Here is a 21,178-nt window from a genome sequence, read left to right as displayed (position 1 = left end):
TTGTGTGTTTGTTTGTATGTATGTGATTTGATTGAATCAATAATCAAATATTACGATTCATTCATACAAATGATGAATTTCGAATGTTGTTGTTTTTTGTTGCATTTCATAAATATAAGTGATATGATTTAATGGTGATGTTTTCGATGTTCGATGCATTATTTTCTTCCAACCATGATGTGGGTGTGTGTGTGTATATTTATATGTTATCGGATTATGGGGAATTTCTTTTTTTTCCGGTTTCATCGTTATTGATTAACGATTTGAATTCTTTAACGGCCATAACCGCCACCACCGCCGCCTATTGATTATTAGAATAATCAAACAAACAATATATTAGAATATATCAATCGAAACAAATGAAAAATTATTACCTTTTCCACCGCCACCATAACCACCACCTATAAATCATTTTAAATATTAACATATCAACCGGAAGCTAGTAAAAATTTCTACTTACCACCACCGCCACCACCTCCATAACCACCTGTTAATTATTGAAAAGGTTTTAAAAATCACTCAGAAAAAAAATGAAAAATTATCACTTACCACCACCACCACCGCCTTTTCCACCGCCACCATAGCCACCACCTATATATCATTTTTAAAGATTAAAATTTCAACCGGAAGTTTGTGAAAATTAAAACTCACCACCACCACCACCGCCATAACCACCAGCGAATACCGACATGCACATTGATGCCAGCAAAACAAAAGCGAAAAAGAATCGAAGTTTCATTATTGTTGCTTCAAGTTTATTCGAATGATTGTTGATGAGAATCGAATCTGATTTTTTTGACTGGCTAATCGGCCATATTTATATGAATCGAAATGGCCCTTTTCATTCAAATCCATCCAACTCTTTGTTTCCATTCTACACATACATTATTTTTTTTTGTCTGTTTTACCATCATCATTATCATTAGTAACAGTATACAGAAAATATCTTTGGCTCTTGTCAAGTCAAATCGATCCATTCATGCACATCCATCGATATGTTTGTGTGAGTGAATGTGTTGGATCTTGTTAGTCAAAAATTTTTTTTTCAATTGAAGCTTAATAAGGTAATACGATGCTTGTCTCTTTTTTTCTAACACAAAGAGAAAGTTTTTTCCATTAACTAAAGATATATTATTGGACAATGAACTATGTGTCTGTGTGTGTTTCATTTTATTATTTTTTTCTCGTTTCATTTCATTTTAACCATTTTCAACAAATGGTGACAATCAAGATTATGAAAATGGTGACAAATGTCAAAAAAAAACTGGCCACCAAACAATTTATTGATTGACCAATTAAGACAATCGATCGATTGATACACACACACACTGTGTAAATGAAATTATATGGTTAGTAATTACATAACTTTTTGATTTTTTATTTGTAAATGGCCTATTGTGTGAATGATGATGACATTAATTATGAAAAATATGAACAATGTGAAATTGGCAGGAGAAAGTGTTAATTTTTTTTTGTTCATTTTTTTCTCGTCTTGATTTGAATGCCAAACGTTTGTCCATCGCACATACATTGTCTTTGACAAAAAAAGACCATATAACCGATGAAGCGGAAACATCATTTTTTTTGCCCATTTACCTTTTTTTTCCATTCCACACACACACACAAGGTTAATGGTTAGACGGCCAAGAAATTGTTGTTGAAACAAACGAACGAACGAAAATAAAACAAAACAATTGTCGTCATATTTGAAAAAGTTGGCCATAATCAAGGCCAGAACAATAATTTATACTTATATTCACACTATGAAATTCATAACGAAACAAAAAAAAATTCCTTCAACAAAATAAAAGATTATCAAATCAAACCAAAAACAGAAAAAAAATTGTCATCATCATTATCATTCGATGAGCTATATATATTTATGATAATCGATTAGTTTGGAGAAAAAATAAAAAACATTCACAATAATCAATTATTACTAAAGGTGAATAGAAATTTCATTGTTATGATTATGATTATGAAACAACTTGCCAACCAACCAACCAACCAACCAACCATTGTCATTTATCGTCGTCGTGACACATTTTTGTCACAAATTATTATCTAATAATTCTCATTTTCAATTCAACATTTTCGAACAATTGCATCAATCATTCATTCATTCATTGATTTAATTTGAAATGAAATAAAATCACCAAATAATAAATACGATGTGATGATGAAACCCTTTCAATGAATGAATGATAACAAAAAAAAAATTCATAATTATCAATGAACGAATTGACATAATGTACCAAATTTTGTTTATTTTTTTTCTGTTCCAAAAGTATTGTCAGGTGAACATGAATTTTTCGACTGTGATTTTTTTCCATTTTCATAATCATCATCGTCATCATCATCATACATCTTAATCTGAATGAGAGGGAAAATAAAACGTTTTCAAGGAGGATTCACAGAAAAAATAATAAATCAATTTGTTGCATTATGATGATGATGGAACATCGTTTGAGCATCATCATCATCATTGATAACATTGGACATTGAACAAAACAATTGCATAATTCTAAAAGAATGATGAAGCAAAAAAAAACAAACATGAACACAACAAACACATAAAGATGCTATATTTGTAGAAATAAAGAGAAACAAAAAAAAAATAACAACAAGGATCGTCAAGGATTGTTCCAAGTTTACAGTAAAAAAAGATGAAAAAAAAAAATGAAAATTGAAAGATGAGAAAGAAAACGAAGAACTTGTATATTATTAATTTATTTATATTGGGAGATTTATTGGTTATATCATTATTACATATAACGATGAATTGAATCAAATTGAATGAAATGATTTTTTTTCCGATTGATGCCAATTATTGATTTATGATATTCTATATGACTTTTGTGTGTGTGTGTGTGTGTGTGTGTGATGATGATGATGATGATGACCAGCCAACGACCTTGTTGTAAGTGTGTGTGTAGCCAAGGTGAATTTTTTTTTATATTTTATTTTATTTCGGTTGAATGGATTTTTTATTTTTTGCTGTTCATCGACCGGAAAAGGTCAAATTGGGCTAATTCTATTGCTGCTGCTGCTTATGATGATGCAAAACTTGGAAATTATAATTAGACAAGCCTTATGATGCCATATGAATGTCGAAGGTTATTCGTGTGTGTGTTTCCATGGTTGAATAGTCAAAATTTGTTTTTTTTATACTTTTTTTCGAACGTTTTTACTTTTATTTGTGCGAAATAAAAATTGAAAATCAAATAAAGATGATGTCATTTTACTTGAAATTGATTTATTAAAATTTCAATAATTTGTTATTTTTTATTCGTTAGAATTTGACAAATAAAAACCAACAACACACAACAACATTGTTTTCATTTCGTCAAAAAAAAGGTGTGAATTTTTTTTTCAGGCCATGGCAAAACACAACAGAATATATATGTATGTGACGATGACCAAACACAAAACATACACACAGGAACACGCTTATAGTTTAAAATTTGTGCTGACAAATTGATTGTCATCATCATCATAAGATTGCTGACGGATCCTATATATTTGGACCATTTTTTTTTGCCTCAATGTCGTTCCCAAAACCTTGATATGATGATATATCAAGCAATGAAAAAAAAAATTCTTCCCATCTTTGAAATTGAATTTTGAATTAATAAAACAACAACAACAACAAAACAAAATCAGATCATAAAAAAAAAAATTTTTTTTCCCCAACAAAAATTTAAAAATTAAACATGATGAAGATTTATTCAATTTTTTCTTTCTTTTATCATCATCATCATCGTTACAACTAGACATAAAATAAAAAAACAAGTTAATTCAAGTTACATAATAATTTTTTCAACAATAAAATAAAAAATAAATAAATAAATTTTGCAAAAAGAAAAAAAAATTCAAGTTCAAATTTTCAGCAAAAAAAACGAACGAACGAATAATTCAAACTTTGAACTTTGTTATATGTTTCTTGACAAAAAAAAAATTTCTGGACAGTTTTTTTTTTCTTCAAAATGAATCAATTCAATTTTTATAAGTTATTTTAGTAGATTTTTTCATTTTAATTTCATTCTTCACCATTTCTTTATCATATCAGTAATGATGGCCATGGTGTCCATGTCCATAACCTGAAAATTTGAAAAAAAATGAAAATGAAAATTTTGTAAAATTCGGCACAAAAAAAAGTCACACAAACAAACAAACAAACACTTACCATGATGATGTTTTTGTTTATGATAACGTTTAGAATGGCCAACATGTTTTTTACCATAACCATGTCCATACCCATGATGGCCATGTTTTTTCCACACATGTTTGATTTTCAATTTATGGCCATGATGACCATGATGATGATAGGCTTCAGTATTGATAAACATTAAGCTTAATACAGTAAGCATAGCGATAATCAGAATGAATTTCATTTTTTTGTTTGTTTGTTTTTTGTTTTTTGGTTGTTGAAAAATATAATAAAATATCAGGATGACAAATCACAATGATCGATCGAATTGAATACAAATAGTGATCTGATTCCATTTGGATCAATTCGATGGATTTTTATATCCAAAAAAAATTGAATCAAAAAAAAATTGAAAATTGAAAACATGATTTCTTATGAATAAAATTTCTGGTGACAAACGGTAACAATATCTCAACATTTCAATGTCATTCTATTTCTGATTTTTTTTTTCATCTACATATATTGATAAGTGGATAAAATTAAACCTGTCTGTCCAAAAATCTAAAGAAATGGAAACAAAACAGCAAAATAAAAAAATTTCAATCATTTCATCAATTGTCATCTTTTTTTTCTCCAAATGATTTCTTGTTTGTTTGTTTGTTTGTTTCATTTTCTGGTGGTACAACCGGTATTTCATTTTGTTTGTTTGTCGAAATACACACACGCACACACATTTGGCCACAAACATGAAACAATCAGTTTTTAGTCAATGAAAAAAAAAATTATCCATTCAAGTTATTGATAAATCGATATATTGAGAAAACATGTGAAAAAAAAGTATATTTTGAAATAGCTGAAGAAAAAAAAATAGAAAACAAAACGCACACACACACAAGAATGATAATGACAAGTGAAATTTTCATGTTTTTGTTGTTGTTGTTGTTGTTGTTTTTGAAACAATCAACAATGCAGCCGGATGTAGAAATTGTTCTTGTCCTACAAAATAAATGTTTACGCAAATGTTTATTTGTATTTGCTGTTATTTTTTTCATCATCATCATCATTATCATACATTTATTGTAAATTTTATTCGTCGTCCAAAGTAGACGCACGCACCATCATCTTCATGTTTTAGATAATTTTTTTTTTTTTTTTTTTTGGATCGAGGACCTAATTTTATTAATTATCCTCGAACACACATGATGGCGTAATGATAATAGTCATTTCATTCTTTTTCACAATTTCCCATGTTGATCAATAAATTTTTATATTTGTATGTTGGAAAATTCATTATCAAATTGAATGATAAAGACAGGATGATGATGTTAATAAACGTATTTCAAGTAAGAAGAACAAAAAAAAAATATGTAGGCCGAACATTTTCTCTAGTTTAAATTAAACGAATTATAAATTATCGATTCTTCACTTATATGATCATGATTATAATTTGACACATATGATTATATTTAATTGAATTATATATCTGTTCCCATAAATCTTGTTCTCAATAAATAAGCATTCAGAAAAATTGAATCCAATTTTTGATCGTAAATTCAATTCCATCGAAATCCGTGTTAGATAAGATGTTAATAAGAGACACACAAATCAATACGTAATATTCATAGAAAATATCACCCTTATCATCGATTTTCAACATAAATGGATTTTCATAGATTCGTTATTTCGTTCGTTTTTTTTCCTGTTGATTATTGGAACGTTCAGTCATTGATTTTTTTTTTTGCTGTTGTTTTTGGCACATTTGAATGAATGGATATTTTATGATAATTGATAAGAACAGGTCTCATATGATCGCGTCCATAATTTCTTTTTCTTACCTTCATTACATTGCCATAATCATCATCATCATCATCACCATCAGCATCGTTGTTGTCCTTCTTTCATCAACATTATGTTATGTAACGACGAGGACAGCCACAATTTCTAGGATAATTTACGCAATTTTATATCGAATAATACAATCACAAATGAATCGATTAATTGATTTTTTCCGAATAAAATGGATTTGAGAAATATATTATATTGATTGATTGATAATTTGAAAATCGGACCAGAAAAGCGACATCTGGTGATTAGTGTATGGATTTCTTATGAATGAAGATCACATGTTTTGTTGGTTTTTGAATTTTTTTACATTTTTATAACCATGGTTATTGCAATCGGTTTTGAAGGATCGGCCAATAAATTAGGTATTGGCATCGTTCGTGATGGTGAAGTATTGGCCAATCCTCGTGTTACTTATATTACGCCACCGGGTGAAGGATTTCAGCCAAGATTTACTGCCGCACATCATCGATCTCGGATATTGAATCTTTTGACAGAAGCACTGAAAATCAGTGGTCTTAAATCCGAAGATATTGATGTGATATGTTATACTAAAGGACCAGGAATGGGGGCACCATTAGTCTCTGTTGCTGTTGTTGCTAGATGTTTATCTCTATTATGGAACAAACCGATCGTTGGTGTAAATCATTGCATTGGACGTAAGTTTCATTGGACCGATACTTTTCATATCCATACAATTAATGTACATATTCTTAGATATCGAAATGGGACGTTTAGTAACTGGATCAGATAATCCTACCGTTTTATATGTCAGTGGTGGTAATACACAAGTGATTGCTTATAGTGAGAAAAAATATCGTATTTTTGGTGAAACTATTGATATTGCCATCGGTAATTGTTTAGATCGATTTGCACGCATTCTTAAGCTTTCAAATGATCCTAGTCCAGGCTATAACATTGAACAGATGGCTAAAAAGTAAGATTTCTGAGCTATATTAAAAATCCATTTAATTTATTTGAAAACATTTTAGGGGCAAAAAATTCGTTCATCTACCATACGTAGTAAAAGGAATGGATGTTTCATTTTCCGGCATCATTTCATTTATTGAGCCAAAAATTGATAAATGGCTCGAAAGTGGTGAATACACCAAAGAGGATCTATGTTTTTCCGTTCAGGAAACAATGTTTGCCATGTTGGTCGAAACGACTGAACGTGCTATGGCTCATACTGGATCCAATGAAGTACTGATTGTAGGTGGTGTTGGCTGTAATCTTCGATTACAGGAAATGATGCGTATAATGGCCGAAGAACGTAATGCCAAATTACATGCCACTGATGATCGATATTGTATCGATAATGGTGCTATGATTGCCTATACTGGTGCATTAATGTATAAAGCTGGACAAAAGACTGATTTTGATGATACATTCTGTACGCAAAGATTTCGTACGGATGATGTTTTAGTCACGTGGAGAGATTAGGACATTAGATTAAAAATTTTGAATTTGAATAAAATTTAATTTTTTTAAACTGAAATTTTTTTTTTCGAAATTATTAAACTTTGTAAAGCGCAAAAATTGAATAGCGATACAATAGTGTCGGCTATTTCGACTCACTCACATGGATCATTGTTTTTTTTATAAATTTTTTCTCACACTCATCATGTCCAACTGATTGATGATTGGAGAGAAAAAATTTATAAAAAATACCAAGAAAAATTTTTGGTGTGAATAGTTTTTTCTCGATTTATCCATAATATTTTTGATAATGAATTTTCAGCATAAATGGCAATCAAATTAGCTCCAAAATTGACCGCATCTTTGAGATTTGTATTCGAAGATTTGTTATAAATTTCTAAAACGTTCGTTTAACAAAATCGTACATCAAAACATGGAAGATCTAGTAGCACCTATTATCGATATAAAATTCGATATTGAAAGAGATCTTGATGAACAGATTGGAGCATTACCATTACCATTTCCAGGTATGGATAAATCTGGTTCGGCTACCTGTGTGTTCCATATTCGTGGTATTTGTCAACGTGGATCAATGTGTCCATATCGACATATTAAACCGGATCGTACAGTTGTTTGTAAACATTGGCTTCGTGGTCTATGCAAAAAAGGTTGGTGTCAGAACAACAATTAAAACGGATTGATTAATAAACCTCTTTCAAAAAAAACTAATTTCAAAGGTGATTCATGCGAATTTTTGCATGAATATAACATGTCCAAGATGCCTGAATGTTATTTCTATTCAAAATTTCGTGCCTGCAGTAATAAAGAATGTCCATTTTTACATATTGATCCGGAAACAAAGATAAAAGATTGTCCTTGGTATGATCGTGGATTCTGTCGCCATGGCCCCAATTGTCGTCATCGTCATACACGTCGTGTTGCATGTCTAAATTATCTTTGTGGATTCTGTCCGGATGGTCCTGGCTGTAAATTTATTCATATGCGTTTCGATATACCTATAAGTGCAGCAAATTCAACCGATCCATCAGCACCGAAAAAACCTGGTGTTATTTGTCATTATTGTAATGAAGTTGGCCATAAAATTTATACATGTAATCAGATTCCACCTGAACAGCGGGATGAACTTATTCAAAGATTTAGCGAACAGGTAATAACTGTAAAAATGAATTACAAAACTAACGAAAATTTTTTTTTCTTTTAAAAATCTAGTATAACTTTCACTATGTTAGTCATGAAAATCGCCATTATCAAAATCATCATCATCATCACCATCAACAACAACAACAACAACAACATCATCAGCAGCAGCAACAACAACAACAACCACAACAGCAACAACAACAATCAAATAATTCTGATGAGCAGACAAATCAACCGAAACCTAAACCATCATATCGGCCATTAGATCAAGTTACCTGTTTTAAATGTGGGGAAAAAGGACATTATGCAAATAAATGTCCAAAAGGCTATCTTGCATTCCTAAGTCCGGCCCTGAAAGATTTACATCAGAAACGTAATCAACAATCATCGAATAATGCCAGCATGGATCAATCAGAATCTTAATCATATTTGTAAATATATTAATTTTGATAATGAATTCGGGTGGTGGAGTGTGTGTGTGGAGAAAACAAAAACAACAACAAATTTTGCATCATTCATTCATATTATATTATTTAATAATTATCATTTATTGTATCATGTAAATACAAATTATCAATTATTAATAATTGTTAATTATTAACAAGAAGGAAATGGACGTTCGAATTCCATCTTGGGAGTTGAGAAACGATTTCTACATAGATAGGTAGCGACAACTTGTGCAACCGAATCAGGATCATCTTCCTGTATGACGTGACCAACACGTGGAAGAATTTGCATTTGAAATTTACCTTGCATTTGACCCACGGTCATTGGACCATCTAGACGATCTACACCGGCCAATAATAAAAGTTTGGCACCACCTTTGGAATTGAGAAATATTTGTGACAGATTATCAAACCATTCCATCCAGAATGGTTCTGTATGAGCCAGATTAATTCGCCAAACAAATTGTTTGATTGATAATTGATGGTCATCCGGTGTAGCGATAACCGTTTTATCTTCTTTTGTGGGTGAATTTTCAGTTAATGTCGATAGACCAAATGAATTTGCGGGCATACTATCAGTATGATGGGATTCTTCAGGTGTTTCTGGTCTACTTTCTGCCACCAAATCGGCTGCACAAATTCCAGTTTGACTGTGTTTAATCTGTCCAGGCATCGAAATTCTAGCAGATTCTAAATTCCGTGTTTGATTACTACGAACACACCATTCGATTGCTTGTTCGATGGATTTAAAACCAGAAGGTCGTGATTGAAGTACTTGTTGCATCTGAGATAATGCTTGTTTAGCCGTTCCTTCGACAACATCAATCACAATCAATCCAAGTATTCGTGAATTAATCGATGATTCGCAACATTTATCAGCAAAATGAGCTGCCAATGCTCCACCCATACTGTGGCCCATTAGGATAAGTTCTGGCATCGATTCATCAAACATTTTCAGTAATACCTGAATAATATCATTGACCATTGTGGCAATGCTTAGATCTTCATCATTTGCCGACCGTGTTGAACCATGGCCACGAATATCGATGGCCATTATACGAACATGACAAATTTCAACCAATGATTTAACAAATAATGACCAGGTAAGTGCACTGAAACCTCCACCATGTAATAGCAGCAACAAAGGCATGTGATCTACTGATTCAGCTTGTTCATGTATATAAACACGGAAAACATCGCCATCATTAATTGTAATATCTTGTTGAGCGGTAAAATATTGTGACCAATGGGCAGGTGTAAAATCACGATCAGATTTTCTCCGCAATGCAAAATGTTTCGAGGTTAATAATCGTCCTGAAGATGGTGGTGGTCTTGACATACCAGATAATGATGGAAGAAATTTACGCATATGCTGTGGTAAACCCGAGGGATGTTGCATTATTTTCTTGTAAAAATTTAATTCGTTGATTGACTAAATGCCAAAATTGAATACAAAAAAAAAAATTTCCTATTCGATTCTTAGTAAAATAGATTGATGACTATATGACACAATCATTTTATCAATTATCAAATTGATAAACTAAAACTAATAATGAAAATTATAGTTAAAAACAAGTAGTTGTTAAAAAAATCTGAATTATAACAATAAACAACAAAAATTGGGTCAAGAATCAAATCAAAATCGACTATGTCTACCTAACCGTGTTTAAATCCTTCAGTGCTAAAAATTCCAAATGAAAACAAAAGATTCGAATTTTTAGATTTTAATTAATTAAAATCAAGAATCCACCCACACACCATCAATATTGATCGATTGATCGGATGAATAATCTGGTAAATTAGCTTACATTCTGTCAATCATTTTGTTCATTTTCAATAAAAAAAAACATTGAATCAATGCTAATACAAATTGAGCGATACATGTACAATGTATTTTGTATATGAAATGGGGTGTCAATGTTTTGTGCTCATATAATGATTATTTTATTTGGGTAGAAGTATGTGTGTAGGCGTGATTGAACGGTGGATGCGCATTTAGATGATGATGACAGGGAAGAAAAAAAGACGAAGAGAAAATCAACAAACGACAGCAACAACCTAACTTTCATTCAATACAATTGCAACATTTGGCTGTGTTTCACCAGTTAGCATCAATAACGACTGCAAATACTCATTCAAATTGTGACAAAATAATTTTTTTTTTGTTGTGGCGTATTTTGTGACAAGACAAATGCGTTTGGATTCAAAAAATAACTTCAATTCGATCAACCTACGAATGAATTGAATTATATCAACATTTTTTTTCAAATATACAAATCTAATAAATTCAATAGTTTTTATTGTGGAATCTTTTCTTGGTTCTGGATAAGCCTGGTAAGTTGAGATATTCTATTTTCTATTGAGATTTATTTTTCCTGCATCGATTAATGATTTTGATTCATTTGAGACGTCTTTTTTTTGTTTCTTATCATTTGTGTTTTTTCTTTTCTTATTTGGATTCGTCATCAACCATTGATGATGGCACACGATGGATGCGTTTCAATTTTTTTTCTTTTCAAAAAAAAAAAAAATTTTTTTTTTTTGTATATTTGCACTGATCATGCTTCCTTCCAACATGTCTTATTTGTGCTTGTGTCAAAATTGTTGGTTATAAGAAAAAAAAATTGAAAAATAGATAACATGGTAGCCAATTAAATGAACCAGAACAAAAATAATGTCATAGCCCTTGGATTCGGCGCATATTGTGATGAGAAAAAAAACGAAATAAAAAAAAATATACAAGCGAATGATCATGTATTCCATGGTTCATTTTCTTACCATTAGTTTTTTCTTTACTCTCTGATTGAAATCATTAATCCACTTACTTTTTTTGTTATTAATTAATAATAAAAATAAGATGATCATCTTACGATCATAAGGTGCTTAGTTTTGATTCGTAAGTTTTTTCTCTCTTATATGAACCAAGAATGAAGATAAAACTAAAAATACTAATATGGCAACTAAGAATAAAGAATTAGGCAAATTCATTCAAGTGCAAAAAAAATATATTTTTGTTCTATTATAATAATGCTGAGAATTTCGATAAGACAACGAAACTTGATACTTTACTTTTTTTTTATTCATTTTTTATTTTGTTTGTGGTTTTTAAAACATATGACATGATTGTATTCACATATGATCATCGAAACTATATTTGGTTTATTTGGACCGATTTTGTTTTTTTCTTGGTTCTAACAACAATCTAACAATAGATTATTTTTTTTTTTTGCTGTCGGAATTTGTCAAAATATTATATAATAAGCGAGATTACGGTTGACATACGGCGATTATTTGGAAATCTTTTTTTTATTCCCCTCTTTTCTATAGTTTTCAATAATGATTTATCTAGAATACTAATTCACAAGTTGTGAAATTCAAAACGGCCACAATTCATTCAGTTTATTCATATTGATATTTAGTGGTTGTTTTCACATAAGTACAAAGCTAAAGAAAGAACGAATACAACAGGATATATAGGATTCTATATAGTTAGCGAGAGATTTTGTGCTCGAATTTTGTTTTATATTTTTTTTCCAGGCTACTGTTGTTGTATTCAATATATTGAATTTATTTTCACATCATCATCATCATTATTATTATTACTACGTTATAACGGAAATTTATATTTTGGCCAACACGATAGCTCGTTTTTTCCGATTTGTAGATTTTTTTTTTTGAATCTTCATTCATTAGAATTGATTTTTTGTACCTATTGCTTTTGGTCACGTATGTTTTGTAAATTAAAATTTTATTCTCTAATCAAGTGTTTTTTCTTTTTTTTCAAGGAAATATATTTGATCTATTTTTCTAACAAAAAATGTCGTACGCTTATTTATTCAAATACATAATCATCGGTGATACCGGTGTTGGTAAATCATGTCTATTGTTACAATTTACCGATAAACGTTTTCAACCGGTTCATGATTTAACAATTGGCGTTGAATTTGGTGCCCGTATGATTACGATTGAAAATAAACAGATTAAATTGCAAATATGGGATACGGTATGTATTTTTTTGGAATTTATTTATTTTTTCCAATTTGATGATTGATTTTTTTTTGCTCATTTTAGGCTGGTCAAGAAGCTTTCCGTTCTATCACACGATCTTATTATCGAGGTGCCGCTGGTGCATTGTTGGTCTATGATATTACTCGTCGTGAAACATTTAATCATTTGACCACTTGGCTAGAAGATGCACGACAACATTCCAATTCATCAATGGTTACCATGTTGATTGGTAATAAATGTGATTTAGAATCACGTCGTGAAGTTCGCCGTGAAGAGGGAGAAGCATTTGCACGTGAACATGGCCTAATATTTATGGAAACATCGGCAAAAACGGCTGCAAATGTTGAAGAAGCTTTTATCAGTACCGCCAAAGAGATTTATAACAGAATTCAAGAAGGCGTCTTTGATATTAACAATGAGGTTTGTTCTTTCATTTCAAATTCCAAACATGATCATTATCATTGAAATGTGAATTTAGGCAAACGGAATAAAAATTGGACCACAATTATCTCCATCAAATCAGAAATCTTCATCTGGTAATCAGGCACTTGGTACTGGTGGTGGATGCTGTTAAGATGTTCATATGGATATAATAGACATTCATCGTCATGATCATCAATTTGTTCATCCATTAATTTTTTAATTTTTAACAACAAAATCCATTAACAAAAATGTACGTCATTCATCATGAAATAATCGGCAAACGAATAAATAACAAACAAAATCTGTCTTTTACTTTCTATTCTTATCATCATTATCGATTGCAAATCAATTTTTTTTTCAATCACCATTTGCCACTACCTACCTATAACAATATTGATAGTCCGCAAGCCTTTAATTTTTTCTCCATTTTTCGATTGAAACTTTATTTTCAAATTTTATTTCAAAAATTCAGCTTAATCGATTCAACAAAGAAATTCATGAACGACCAAAAGAAAAAAAATACATTTCAAACTAGTCATCATCAAGAATGAATGTTCGAATAATAACTTATTGGTGAGGAATTGGTAATAAGGAATTTGTCCGAAGTGAAAAATTATTTTATCCTGGCTATATTGTTAATTGTTTACTTATACCACATTTTTTTCCTCCTCTTCCTTCTTGATATTCTTTCATTTTTCAAAAATGACACATTCCTTTCAATCTGATTTCTTTTTTCTCTCTCTCTGTCTCTCCTCATCATCTCCATTCATTTATTCAAAATTCAAATACAAAAATTTCCATTTACACCATCACTACACCACCAACCAAAATGGAAAAAAATTCATTTTAAATTTTTGACCTTTAATATCACTTACAAATTACACAACAAACATATTTACTTTGCAAATTAAAAAAAAATTGATTACAATCTACGGTTTATTTGTTTCAGGTTGTTTTTGTTTTTCCGTTTCCTCTTGATTCCAATCTTGAAGACCTTTCGGTAAGGTTGTATCCTCTTCAAGGCTACCAGTTCCTTCGACAAATTCTTCATATGTAGATTTTTCTTTGAATGGACGTTTACCTAAAAGTTCAATCATATCTTCACGATCTAGAATTTCTTTTTCTAATAAACGTTTTGCTACCTGTGGTCGGAGATGAATGATTAATTTTAAACAATAGACATGTATTTCGAACATACCTTTTCTACATTAGATTTATGTTGCGTTAACAGATCGATTGTTCGTTGATATGATCGACTAACAAGATCTCTGACTTCTTGATCAATCAGCTGAGCTGTTTCTTCGCTATATGGTTTATCAATGACTAATTCACCTTTGTCAGGCATATCGAATGAAAGATTACCAACTTTTTCACTCATACCAAGCTGAACGATTTGTGAATAGGCAATTTTTGTTACCTTTTGAAGATCATCTTGTGCACCTGATGTAATACGGTTGAAAAATATCTGCTCTGAAGCTCGACCACCTAATGTCATACACATTCGATCAAATAATTGTTCTTTTGTATAAAGATATTGCTCTTTTGGCAAATATTGTGCATAACCCAATCCCATGCCACGAGGTATAATCGATACTTTGAGCAACGGATCGGCATGTTCCAGAAACCAACCGCAAACAGCATGACCAGCTTCATGATAGGCGACAGTCTTTTTCTCTTCTGGTTGCAATACTTTTGTTTTCTTTTCCAATCCAGCCACGACACGTTCAATTGCGGCTTCAAAATTTTTAAATGTAATAGATTGACTCAGATCACGAGCGGCTATTAATGCAGCTTCATTGCATACATTTGCAATATCGGCACCAGTGAATCCGGGCGTCAATGCAGCTAATTTACGGGCAATTTCCGATTTATCCAGATCAGTTTTTAATGGTTGTAGATGGACTTTGAAAATTGAAGCTCGACCTTTGATATCTGGTGGTGGGACAAATATTTGTCGATCGAAACGACCCGGCCTTAGCAGTGCTTTATCAAGAATATCTATACGATTAGTAGCGGCCAATACAACGACATTGGAAGCCGTATTAAAACCATCCATTTCGACCAATAATTGATTCAATGTATTTTCCTGTTCGCTATGGCCACCTATATTGCGACCACCACGTTTACGACCAACGGCATCAATTTCATCAATAAATAAAATGCATGGAGCATTTTTACGTGCCATTGCAAACATATCTCGAACACGTGAAGGACCAACACCGACAAACATTTCGAGAAACTCTGAGCCAGATACGGTGATGAAAGGCACTTTAGCTTCACCAGCTGTAGCTTTAGCTAATAAAGTTTTACCAGTACCTGGTGGTCCAGTTAGAAGGGCACCTTTTGGAATCTTAGCACCCAATTCGGTGTATCGTGATGGATTCTTTAGAAAATTGACAAATTCCATAATTTCCAATTTAGCCTCTTCACAGCCAGCTACATCCCTATAAATGAAAATTGGTTAAATAAACTTTTTTTAGACAAACAACTTTTTTTGAAAATTACTTGAATTTAACAGAGATATCTTTTGGATTTATCAATTTAGCCGTAGATTCACCCATACCGAAAATTCCACCTCCTTTTCGTGCTCCACCCATAACATTACTTGCTCTACGCATTGACCATAATATTAAACCAATGATCAAAACTGTTGGCAGAAACGAAATCACATGGGAACTAGTAGATTGGATTGATTATTAATTCGACATTGAAAACATTCAAAAAAAATCATACCTATCAATTTCATTTTTATAAACAACGGGTGTAAAATTAGCCGGTTCAATATTCATTTCAAGTTGAATATTTTCCAAATTACGTTCGAATGTTTCGACACTGCCAATGTTGAACCAAAGTGTGGTGTTGGTAGCAACAGGAGCTCCAGGCATAAATTTTACTCGTACCCATTTTTTATTAACAACTTCAAGTTTTTCCATCATTCCACCCTGAAGATATTGATTGATAAATTCTTTCCAAGTAATTTCACGATATCGGATTTTGAAAAATGAATAGGCCATCAATAATGTAAAAGTGCCGGCAAAACCGATCAATGACCACATGTTTGGATCAGTTGGTTTAGGTCCACCAGTCCCACCTCCTCCTCCACCACCACCAGGTCGTGTACCAAAAGAAAATTTAAATTCAATTTCTTTCGGTTTCTCTGCTCCGGATTGCTGTTGTTGAGTTTTCGGTTGTTGTTGCTGTTGTTGTGATTGTTGAGGTTTTTGTCTGGGAAAAAATTTACCAAATCCATCGGGAATTTTTTGTTGTTGATCATTCAACAGTCGGAAATCTCTGACCAAACGATAATAGAAATTACGAAATAAACGCAATTGTTTACCTCTTAAATTCGGTATGAATGAAAGCATTTCGAAAGCATAAAATAATTGTTTTCGACAAGATGAAATATTATTATTAATACCACGAGCTTCGAGATTAATGGAACGAATCAATAGATGTCGGGATCGTGTCAATAAGAATGGACGTTCATGTCGAACACATACATGTGATAGACGAATAAAATTATTTATTATTGACATTACGTAATGATTGCAAATGCGCTATTCATTGAATATAAATGTCGTGTTTGTAACTGAAATAAATGAATGAATAAAGCAATTAAATAAAATTATTATTATTATTAATCAATCCATCCGAACAAATCAATTATTCACTGATTATGAATCGGACAAATTGTTTCCGAATCGAAGGAATTATTATTTTTCAATCAAATCATGTGTAGCTGTGGCTGCAGCAGCAGCAGCAGAATCTTGCTTTCGATCAAAACTATTTCCACATCACAAGGATAATAAATGTCATTTTTGAAATTTAATTTCTTTCTCAAAATTTGTTTCCGTTACTAATCATTTTTAAATAAAAATTTTGCTCATGAAAAATTTGCAATAATCTGGGATGATGATACATTTCAATGCCAAAATAATTCTCATGTTAAATTATATAAAAAAAATTATTTCAAATAATAATCTTATTAGTAGTAATAGTAATTATATAATTGAAAATAATAATAAAAAAAAATTGAAGGCCAAAAATGGATAAAATCGACAACAAAACTTTCATTTAAACTGATGGTTACGGCAAGGAAAGAATCAAATTAATTTTACCATGACGATTATTATTCTGTATATTATTGCCATAAAGTATCCATGTTATGGACGATTTTTGTATCAATAAATGAGCGCTCAAATTAATCGGAATGAGTACACAATCCGAATTAGAATGTTCGGTCTGCACCATTGAATTCTCATCACCAACAGTAACATCATAGATGGCTAAGGATTCTGTTTGACTTAGATTATGCAAAGTGATCACATGATCAAAAAGAAACATTTCTATTTCGATACAAGGTATAACTTCGAAATATAATTCTCGTGTGACTATTCGATTACGACCATCTGATGATTGATAGCACAGTCTAAAATAGATGACATATTCATCAATGTTTGGCGGTATTTGCATCGATAGATTCATTTGTTGATTTAGATCTTTAATTATGTATTGAGCTTCGAATCGATTATCAATGCTTTCATCTGAACGATTCAAGTTCCAAACATAGAAATCTTTTGTATTTGTACTCAATTGTATCGAATTGAATTCATTCTGAGAAACATTCGTTTCGAATGAAATTCCATAGGTAAGTATTTCGGATCCATATACTTTTTTCGGAATTTTGATTCGATTAGTGGATAAATATTGTTCAATCGGACATTCGCGTGTATTAATGTGAAGTTCATTAAAATGAACATTGAACATTATTAATGGTAATGCTTGTATCGATAGGAATGCAAGAGAATTTTGGGTTTTTTGTTTGAAATAGTACTCAAAATTTAGCCCTTCTATTTGATAATTAAGGCCAATAAATGAGAATTCCGATTCAAACTTTGAGATGAATTTCAGAATTAAATGATTTTTTTCATTGGGTCGAGCAGTGATTGGTTGGAAATGAACAATCGGTGTTATATGGTCTGGTTTATCTGGTATAAATGAAATGTTTGATATGGTCAATTCGAATGGAACAGCAATAGTCAGTTGAACGTGTACTTCTTCACCGACAAAACAAGTTGTTCGTATCAATTTTCGTGGTACCAATAGACTTTTCTCACCCAATTGTATCGAATCTGGTGATGTAAATTCAATTTGATCAATGTATGGAATATCTAAGATGTATAGATTTGCTGATTGCACTTGTTGTGTATCACTGGAATTATTGGAAATTTTTTTCAATTCACGTGAAAATTCATTGAAAAAAATTTGTTTATGTGAAAATTTTCGAAATATTTCCAATCCTTTTTGAAAATATTCGGCTTGTTTACGGAAATTATTTGCCGATGCTATCGATAAAAATAATCGGGCTACAGTTAAATTAACGTGATCGGATGCCGCTTCCCAATTTGGATAATTATAACGACGATAACAGAACAGAGCAAAATGCTTCAGACCACAACGATTATAACGATGACCAGCCAGTATATAATGGAATGCTGCTTTACGATATCTAGATCCCAATGCACTGACACGATCATCAGTAAAAGATTTTTCAATTGCATTCAATAACGTTTGGCTTGCAGATGATCGTGTCAAAGGTAATTTTGGTGACATTAATAAATAACATTTGGATGCTTGTTCTAGAAATAAAGCCGAACGAAGATCAGAATCATCACCGGTCATTCGAATGTAAAGGTTGGCAGCATCATTATAACGATGTAATTGACATAATAATTCTGATGCCAGAATGGTTGCTCGTGTAGCGAGATTTACAGAACGGCAAAGATCAATATAAGTTGTAATCGCTTGTTCCATGTGATTATGGTGATATTTATTAAGAAAATATGATGAAATGGCGCTCATTTCCGAAGCTCCTGCATAATATATCCATGCTGATTCAGATTGAAAATCTTTTCTAGCAGCATAATAAAGACTATAAGCCATTTCATATATATTGAATATCATACAAATATCGGCCAATTTTCTTTGTTGCATTTCTTGAGCATCAGGAATATAAATTACACCTGAACTTCCTAGCGACTTGGATAAGCCAACCGTCGATGAAGACATATTGCTTAGCAATGATTTAGTTGCACTGAATATACTTTTACGGAAACCTCGACGTTGAGCAATTAGCTCACCAAGAATTTTAATCTGACGTTCAGCCCATGGGATAAGGAATTTGGATATGAATTCTCTGTCAACAAAGACTATTAGTATTAGACAAATTAATAAATTGATGAATAAAGGTATACCTGAGCATGAAATCGATAGTTTCGGAAACCGAATCCATTATTTCTTTCAGATGATCATGGATGGATAAATGAGATAGCCAATCATTAATAATATCACGTGATTGTAACGAAGGAGTTGTTGTTGAGCTATTATTTTGTTGTTGTTGGCTTTGTTGCCGCTGTGATTGAAGTTCCTGATAGAATTTGGAATTCTCACGATTCGTTTCTGAACTAACACTGAGCGGATCGGTAGCATTCATATCACCCATAATATTTTCATTATTTGCATCTGGGATTTGATTACCAGTTGCATCAATCGTTGATTTGAACGGATCATCAGGACGAGTATTTGATAATGATACACCATTTACATCGATATAAAAGACAAATGAATTCGGAAAATCAAGCTTTAGATTTTGACATGTTTTAGTGAATTCATCAGCAGTTGTTGATAATGGTGAATCAAGTATCTGATCACTCAATACGATGAAGTAACGAACAAAATCCGCTTGAATGAAACGAAGTGTAGAATTTTGTTTCACCTGTCAACCAAGGAGAAAATTATAATAGAAATGTCATTTTATAAACAGTACTGACCGATGCACAAAGACGTTCGAAAATAACTTTATAATGAGGTAATTCAGTTTTGGTTATCACGAAAAAACATCCACAATTTGTACCGATAAAATCATGTTCCGTTGGTTCAAATGTATCGATGAAGACATTTTTCCACATATCATACCATGGTGTTTCATTCGTAAAACTATCATCATCATTAACATTATCATCATCATTTTGTTGCATCAAATATGCATTCGACATGGAAGCTATAATATCCGAATGAAGTTTTTTAAGCTGTGAACCATTCGGCCGATTTTTGAATTGATCAACATCAAAAAAACGAAAGCGTATCTTATTCAGTGCATAAGCATTGTGACCATTAAGGTCGCGGATTGTCACTGTTGGAAAAGAAAAAAAAAATCTTATTATAATACGAATTATTTGCAGAATTAATATGACTAACAATGAAGATTTGCAATGGATGCAAATTGATTTAGGATCGAGGCAAATGTTACATTGTCGAAACAATTTCTTACAAATTGTTTAGCATGATCGGTCAATACAAGTACAATATTACAAGAGAATAATTTTGATACAAGTTCTTCATATGAAGAATTATTATTAACGATCGTATGTGTTGATACCAACGATGAAATGGAATTATTACTATTGACATATTTCATCTTTGTCTATTTACAATTGATAATTTTTTTTTTTGGTATAAATATTGTTTATATAAACGATGTAAATTGTGAAAGCAAGAAAGAAAACGAATAAAATCACCAAGAATCTACAAAAATTCGGCCATGAGATCTTAAATAAAACGACGATATATAGAGTTGTGAGAAAAATTAAAATATGCCAGGTGTAGTATAGTAATATGCCATTTTTTATGAAATTATAGTTGATTGGCATCGAAAAAATTCTTATAATCA

At 31.4% G+C, this 21,178-nt stretch overlaps 7 protein-coding genes across 9 annotated transcripts; 3 read left to right on the top strand and 4 right to left on the bottom strand.

Annotated features, from left to right (window-relative positions):
• Positions 1 to 3,699: 3,699 nt before the first annotated feature.
• Positions 3,700 to 4,504, bottom strand: LOC124498275 (uncharacterized). The gene is made up of 2 exons (XM_047062010.2): positions 4,187 to 4,504; positions 3,700 to 4,100 (listed from the first exon to the last, which is right to left on the bottom strand). The coding sequence occupies exons 1-2, from the start codon at positions 4,392 to 4,394 to the stop codon at positions 4,066 to 4,068; spliced, it is 243 nt and encodes an 80-aa protein (XP_046917966.1). The 5' UTR covers positions 4,395 to 4,504; the 3' UTR covers positions 3,700 to 4,065.
• Positions 4,505 to 6,223: 1,719 nt separating this feature from the next.
• On the top strand, positions 6,224 to 7,490 carry Tcs3 (Probable tRNA N6-adenosine threonylcarbamoyltransferase Tcs3). The gene is made up of 3 exons (XM_047061958.2): positions 6,224 to 6,651; positions 6,710 to 6,929; positions 6,985 to 7,490. Exons 1-3 carry the CDS (start codon positions 6,315 to 6,317, stop codon positions 7,433 to 7,435), a joined length of 1,008 nt encoding a protein of 335 aa, XP_046917914.1. The 5' UTR covers positions 6,224 to 6,314; the 3' UTR covers positions 7,436 to 7,490.
• A 5-nt stretch (positions 7,491 to 7,495) lies between these two features.
• Positions 7,496 to 10,614, top strand: Clp (Cleavage and polyadenylation specificity factor subunit 4). Of its 2 annotated transcripts, none has more exons than XM_047061957.2 (3): positions 7,496 to 8,079; positions 8,149 to 8,579; positions 8,642 to 10,614. In XM_047061957.2, exons 1-3 carry the CDS (start codon positions 7,845 to 7,847, stop codon positions 8,993 to 8,995), a joined length of 1,020 nt encoding a protein of 339 aa, XP_046917913.2. In that variant the 5' UTR covers positions 7,496 to 7,844; the 3' UTR covers positions 8,996 to 10,614. The 2 variants fall into 2 exon arrangements, with proteins under 2 accessions (XP_046917913.2, XP_075585878.1); XM_075729763.1 differs by having other exon boundaries at positions 8,149 to 8,588.
• Positions 9,077 to 10,417, bottom strand: LOC124498231 (protein phosphatase methylesterase 1). The gene has a single exon (XM_047061956.2). The coding sequence runs from the start codon at positions 10,415 to 10,417 to the stop codon at positions 9,170 to 9,172; it is 1,248 nt and encodes a 415-aa protein (XP_046917912.2). The 3' UTR covers positions 9,077 to 9,169.
• Positions 10,615 to 11,021: 407 nt separating the features above from the next.
• Rab2 (RAS oncogene family member Rab2) lies at positions 11,022 to 13,768 on the top strand. Of its 2 annotated transcripts, none has more exons than XM_047061961.2 (4): positions 11,022 to 11,352; positions 12,804 to 13,021; positions 13,090 to 13,446; positions 13,505 to 13,768. In XM_047061961.2, exons 2-4 carry the CDS (start codon positions 12,836 to 12,838, stop codon positions 13,598 to 13,600), a joined length of 639 nt encoding a protein of 212 aa, XP_046917917.1. In that variant the 5' UTR covers positions 11,022 to 11,352; positions 12,804 to 12,835; the 3' UTR covers positions 13,601 to 13,768. The 2 variants fall into 2 exon arrangements, with proteins under 2 accessions (XP_046917917.1, XP_046917918.1); XM_047061962.2 differs by lacking the exon at positions 11,022 to 11,352 and adding an exon at positions 11,616 to 12,744.
• A 521-nt stretch (positions 13,769 to 14,289) lies between these two features.
• Positions 14,290 to 17,219, bottom strand: Afg3l2 (AFG3 like matrix AAA peptidase subunit 2). Its single transcript, XM_047061955.2, has 4 exons — positions 16,183 to 17,219; positions 15,955 to 16,125; positions 14,648 to 15,893; positions 14,290 to 14,591 (listed from the first exon to the last, which is right to left on the bottom strand). Exons 1-4 carry the CDS (start codon positions 16,983 to 16,985, stop codon positions 14,379 to 14,381), a joined length of 2,433 nt encoding a protein of 810 aa, XP_046917911.1. The 5' UTR covers positions 16,986 to 17,219; the 3' UTR covers positions 14,290 to 14,378.
• Positions 17,220 to 17,255: 36 nt separating this feature from the next.
• l(3)76BDm (trafficking protein particle complex subunit 8 homolog l(3)76BDm) lies at positions 17,256 to 21,137 on the bottom strand. The gene is made up of 4 exons (XM_047061954.2): positions 20,707 to 21,137; positions 20,280 to 20,641; positions 19,704 to 20,224; positions 17,256 to 19,645 (listed from the first exon to the last, which is right to left on the bottom strand). The coding sequence occupies exons 1-4, from the start codon at positions 20,924 to 20,926 to the stop codon at positions 17,536 to 17,538; spliced, it is 3,213 nt and encodes a 1,070-aa protein (XP_046917910.2). The 5' UTR covers positions 20,927 to 21,137; the 3' UTR covers positions 17,256 to 17,535.
• Positions 21,138 to 21,178: the final 41 nt, after the last annotated feature.

This window comes from Dermatophagoides farinae, chromosome 3 (assembly GCF_024713945.1).
Source record: "Dermatophagoides farinae isolate YC_2012a chromosome 3, ASM2471394v1, whole genome shotgun sequence".
NCBI lineage: Eukaryota > Metazoa > Arthropoda > Arachnida > Sarcoptiformes > Pyroglyphidae > Dermatophagoides > Dermatophagoides farinae.
Note: the sequence above shows the minus strand (reverse complement) of the source record. Positions and strands in the feature narration are given on the sequence as shown.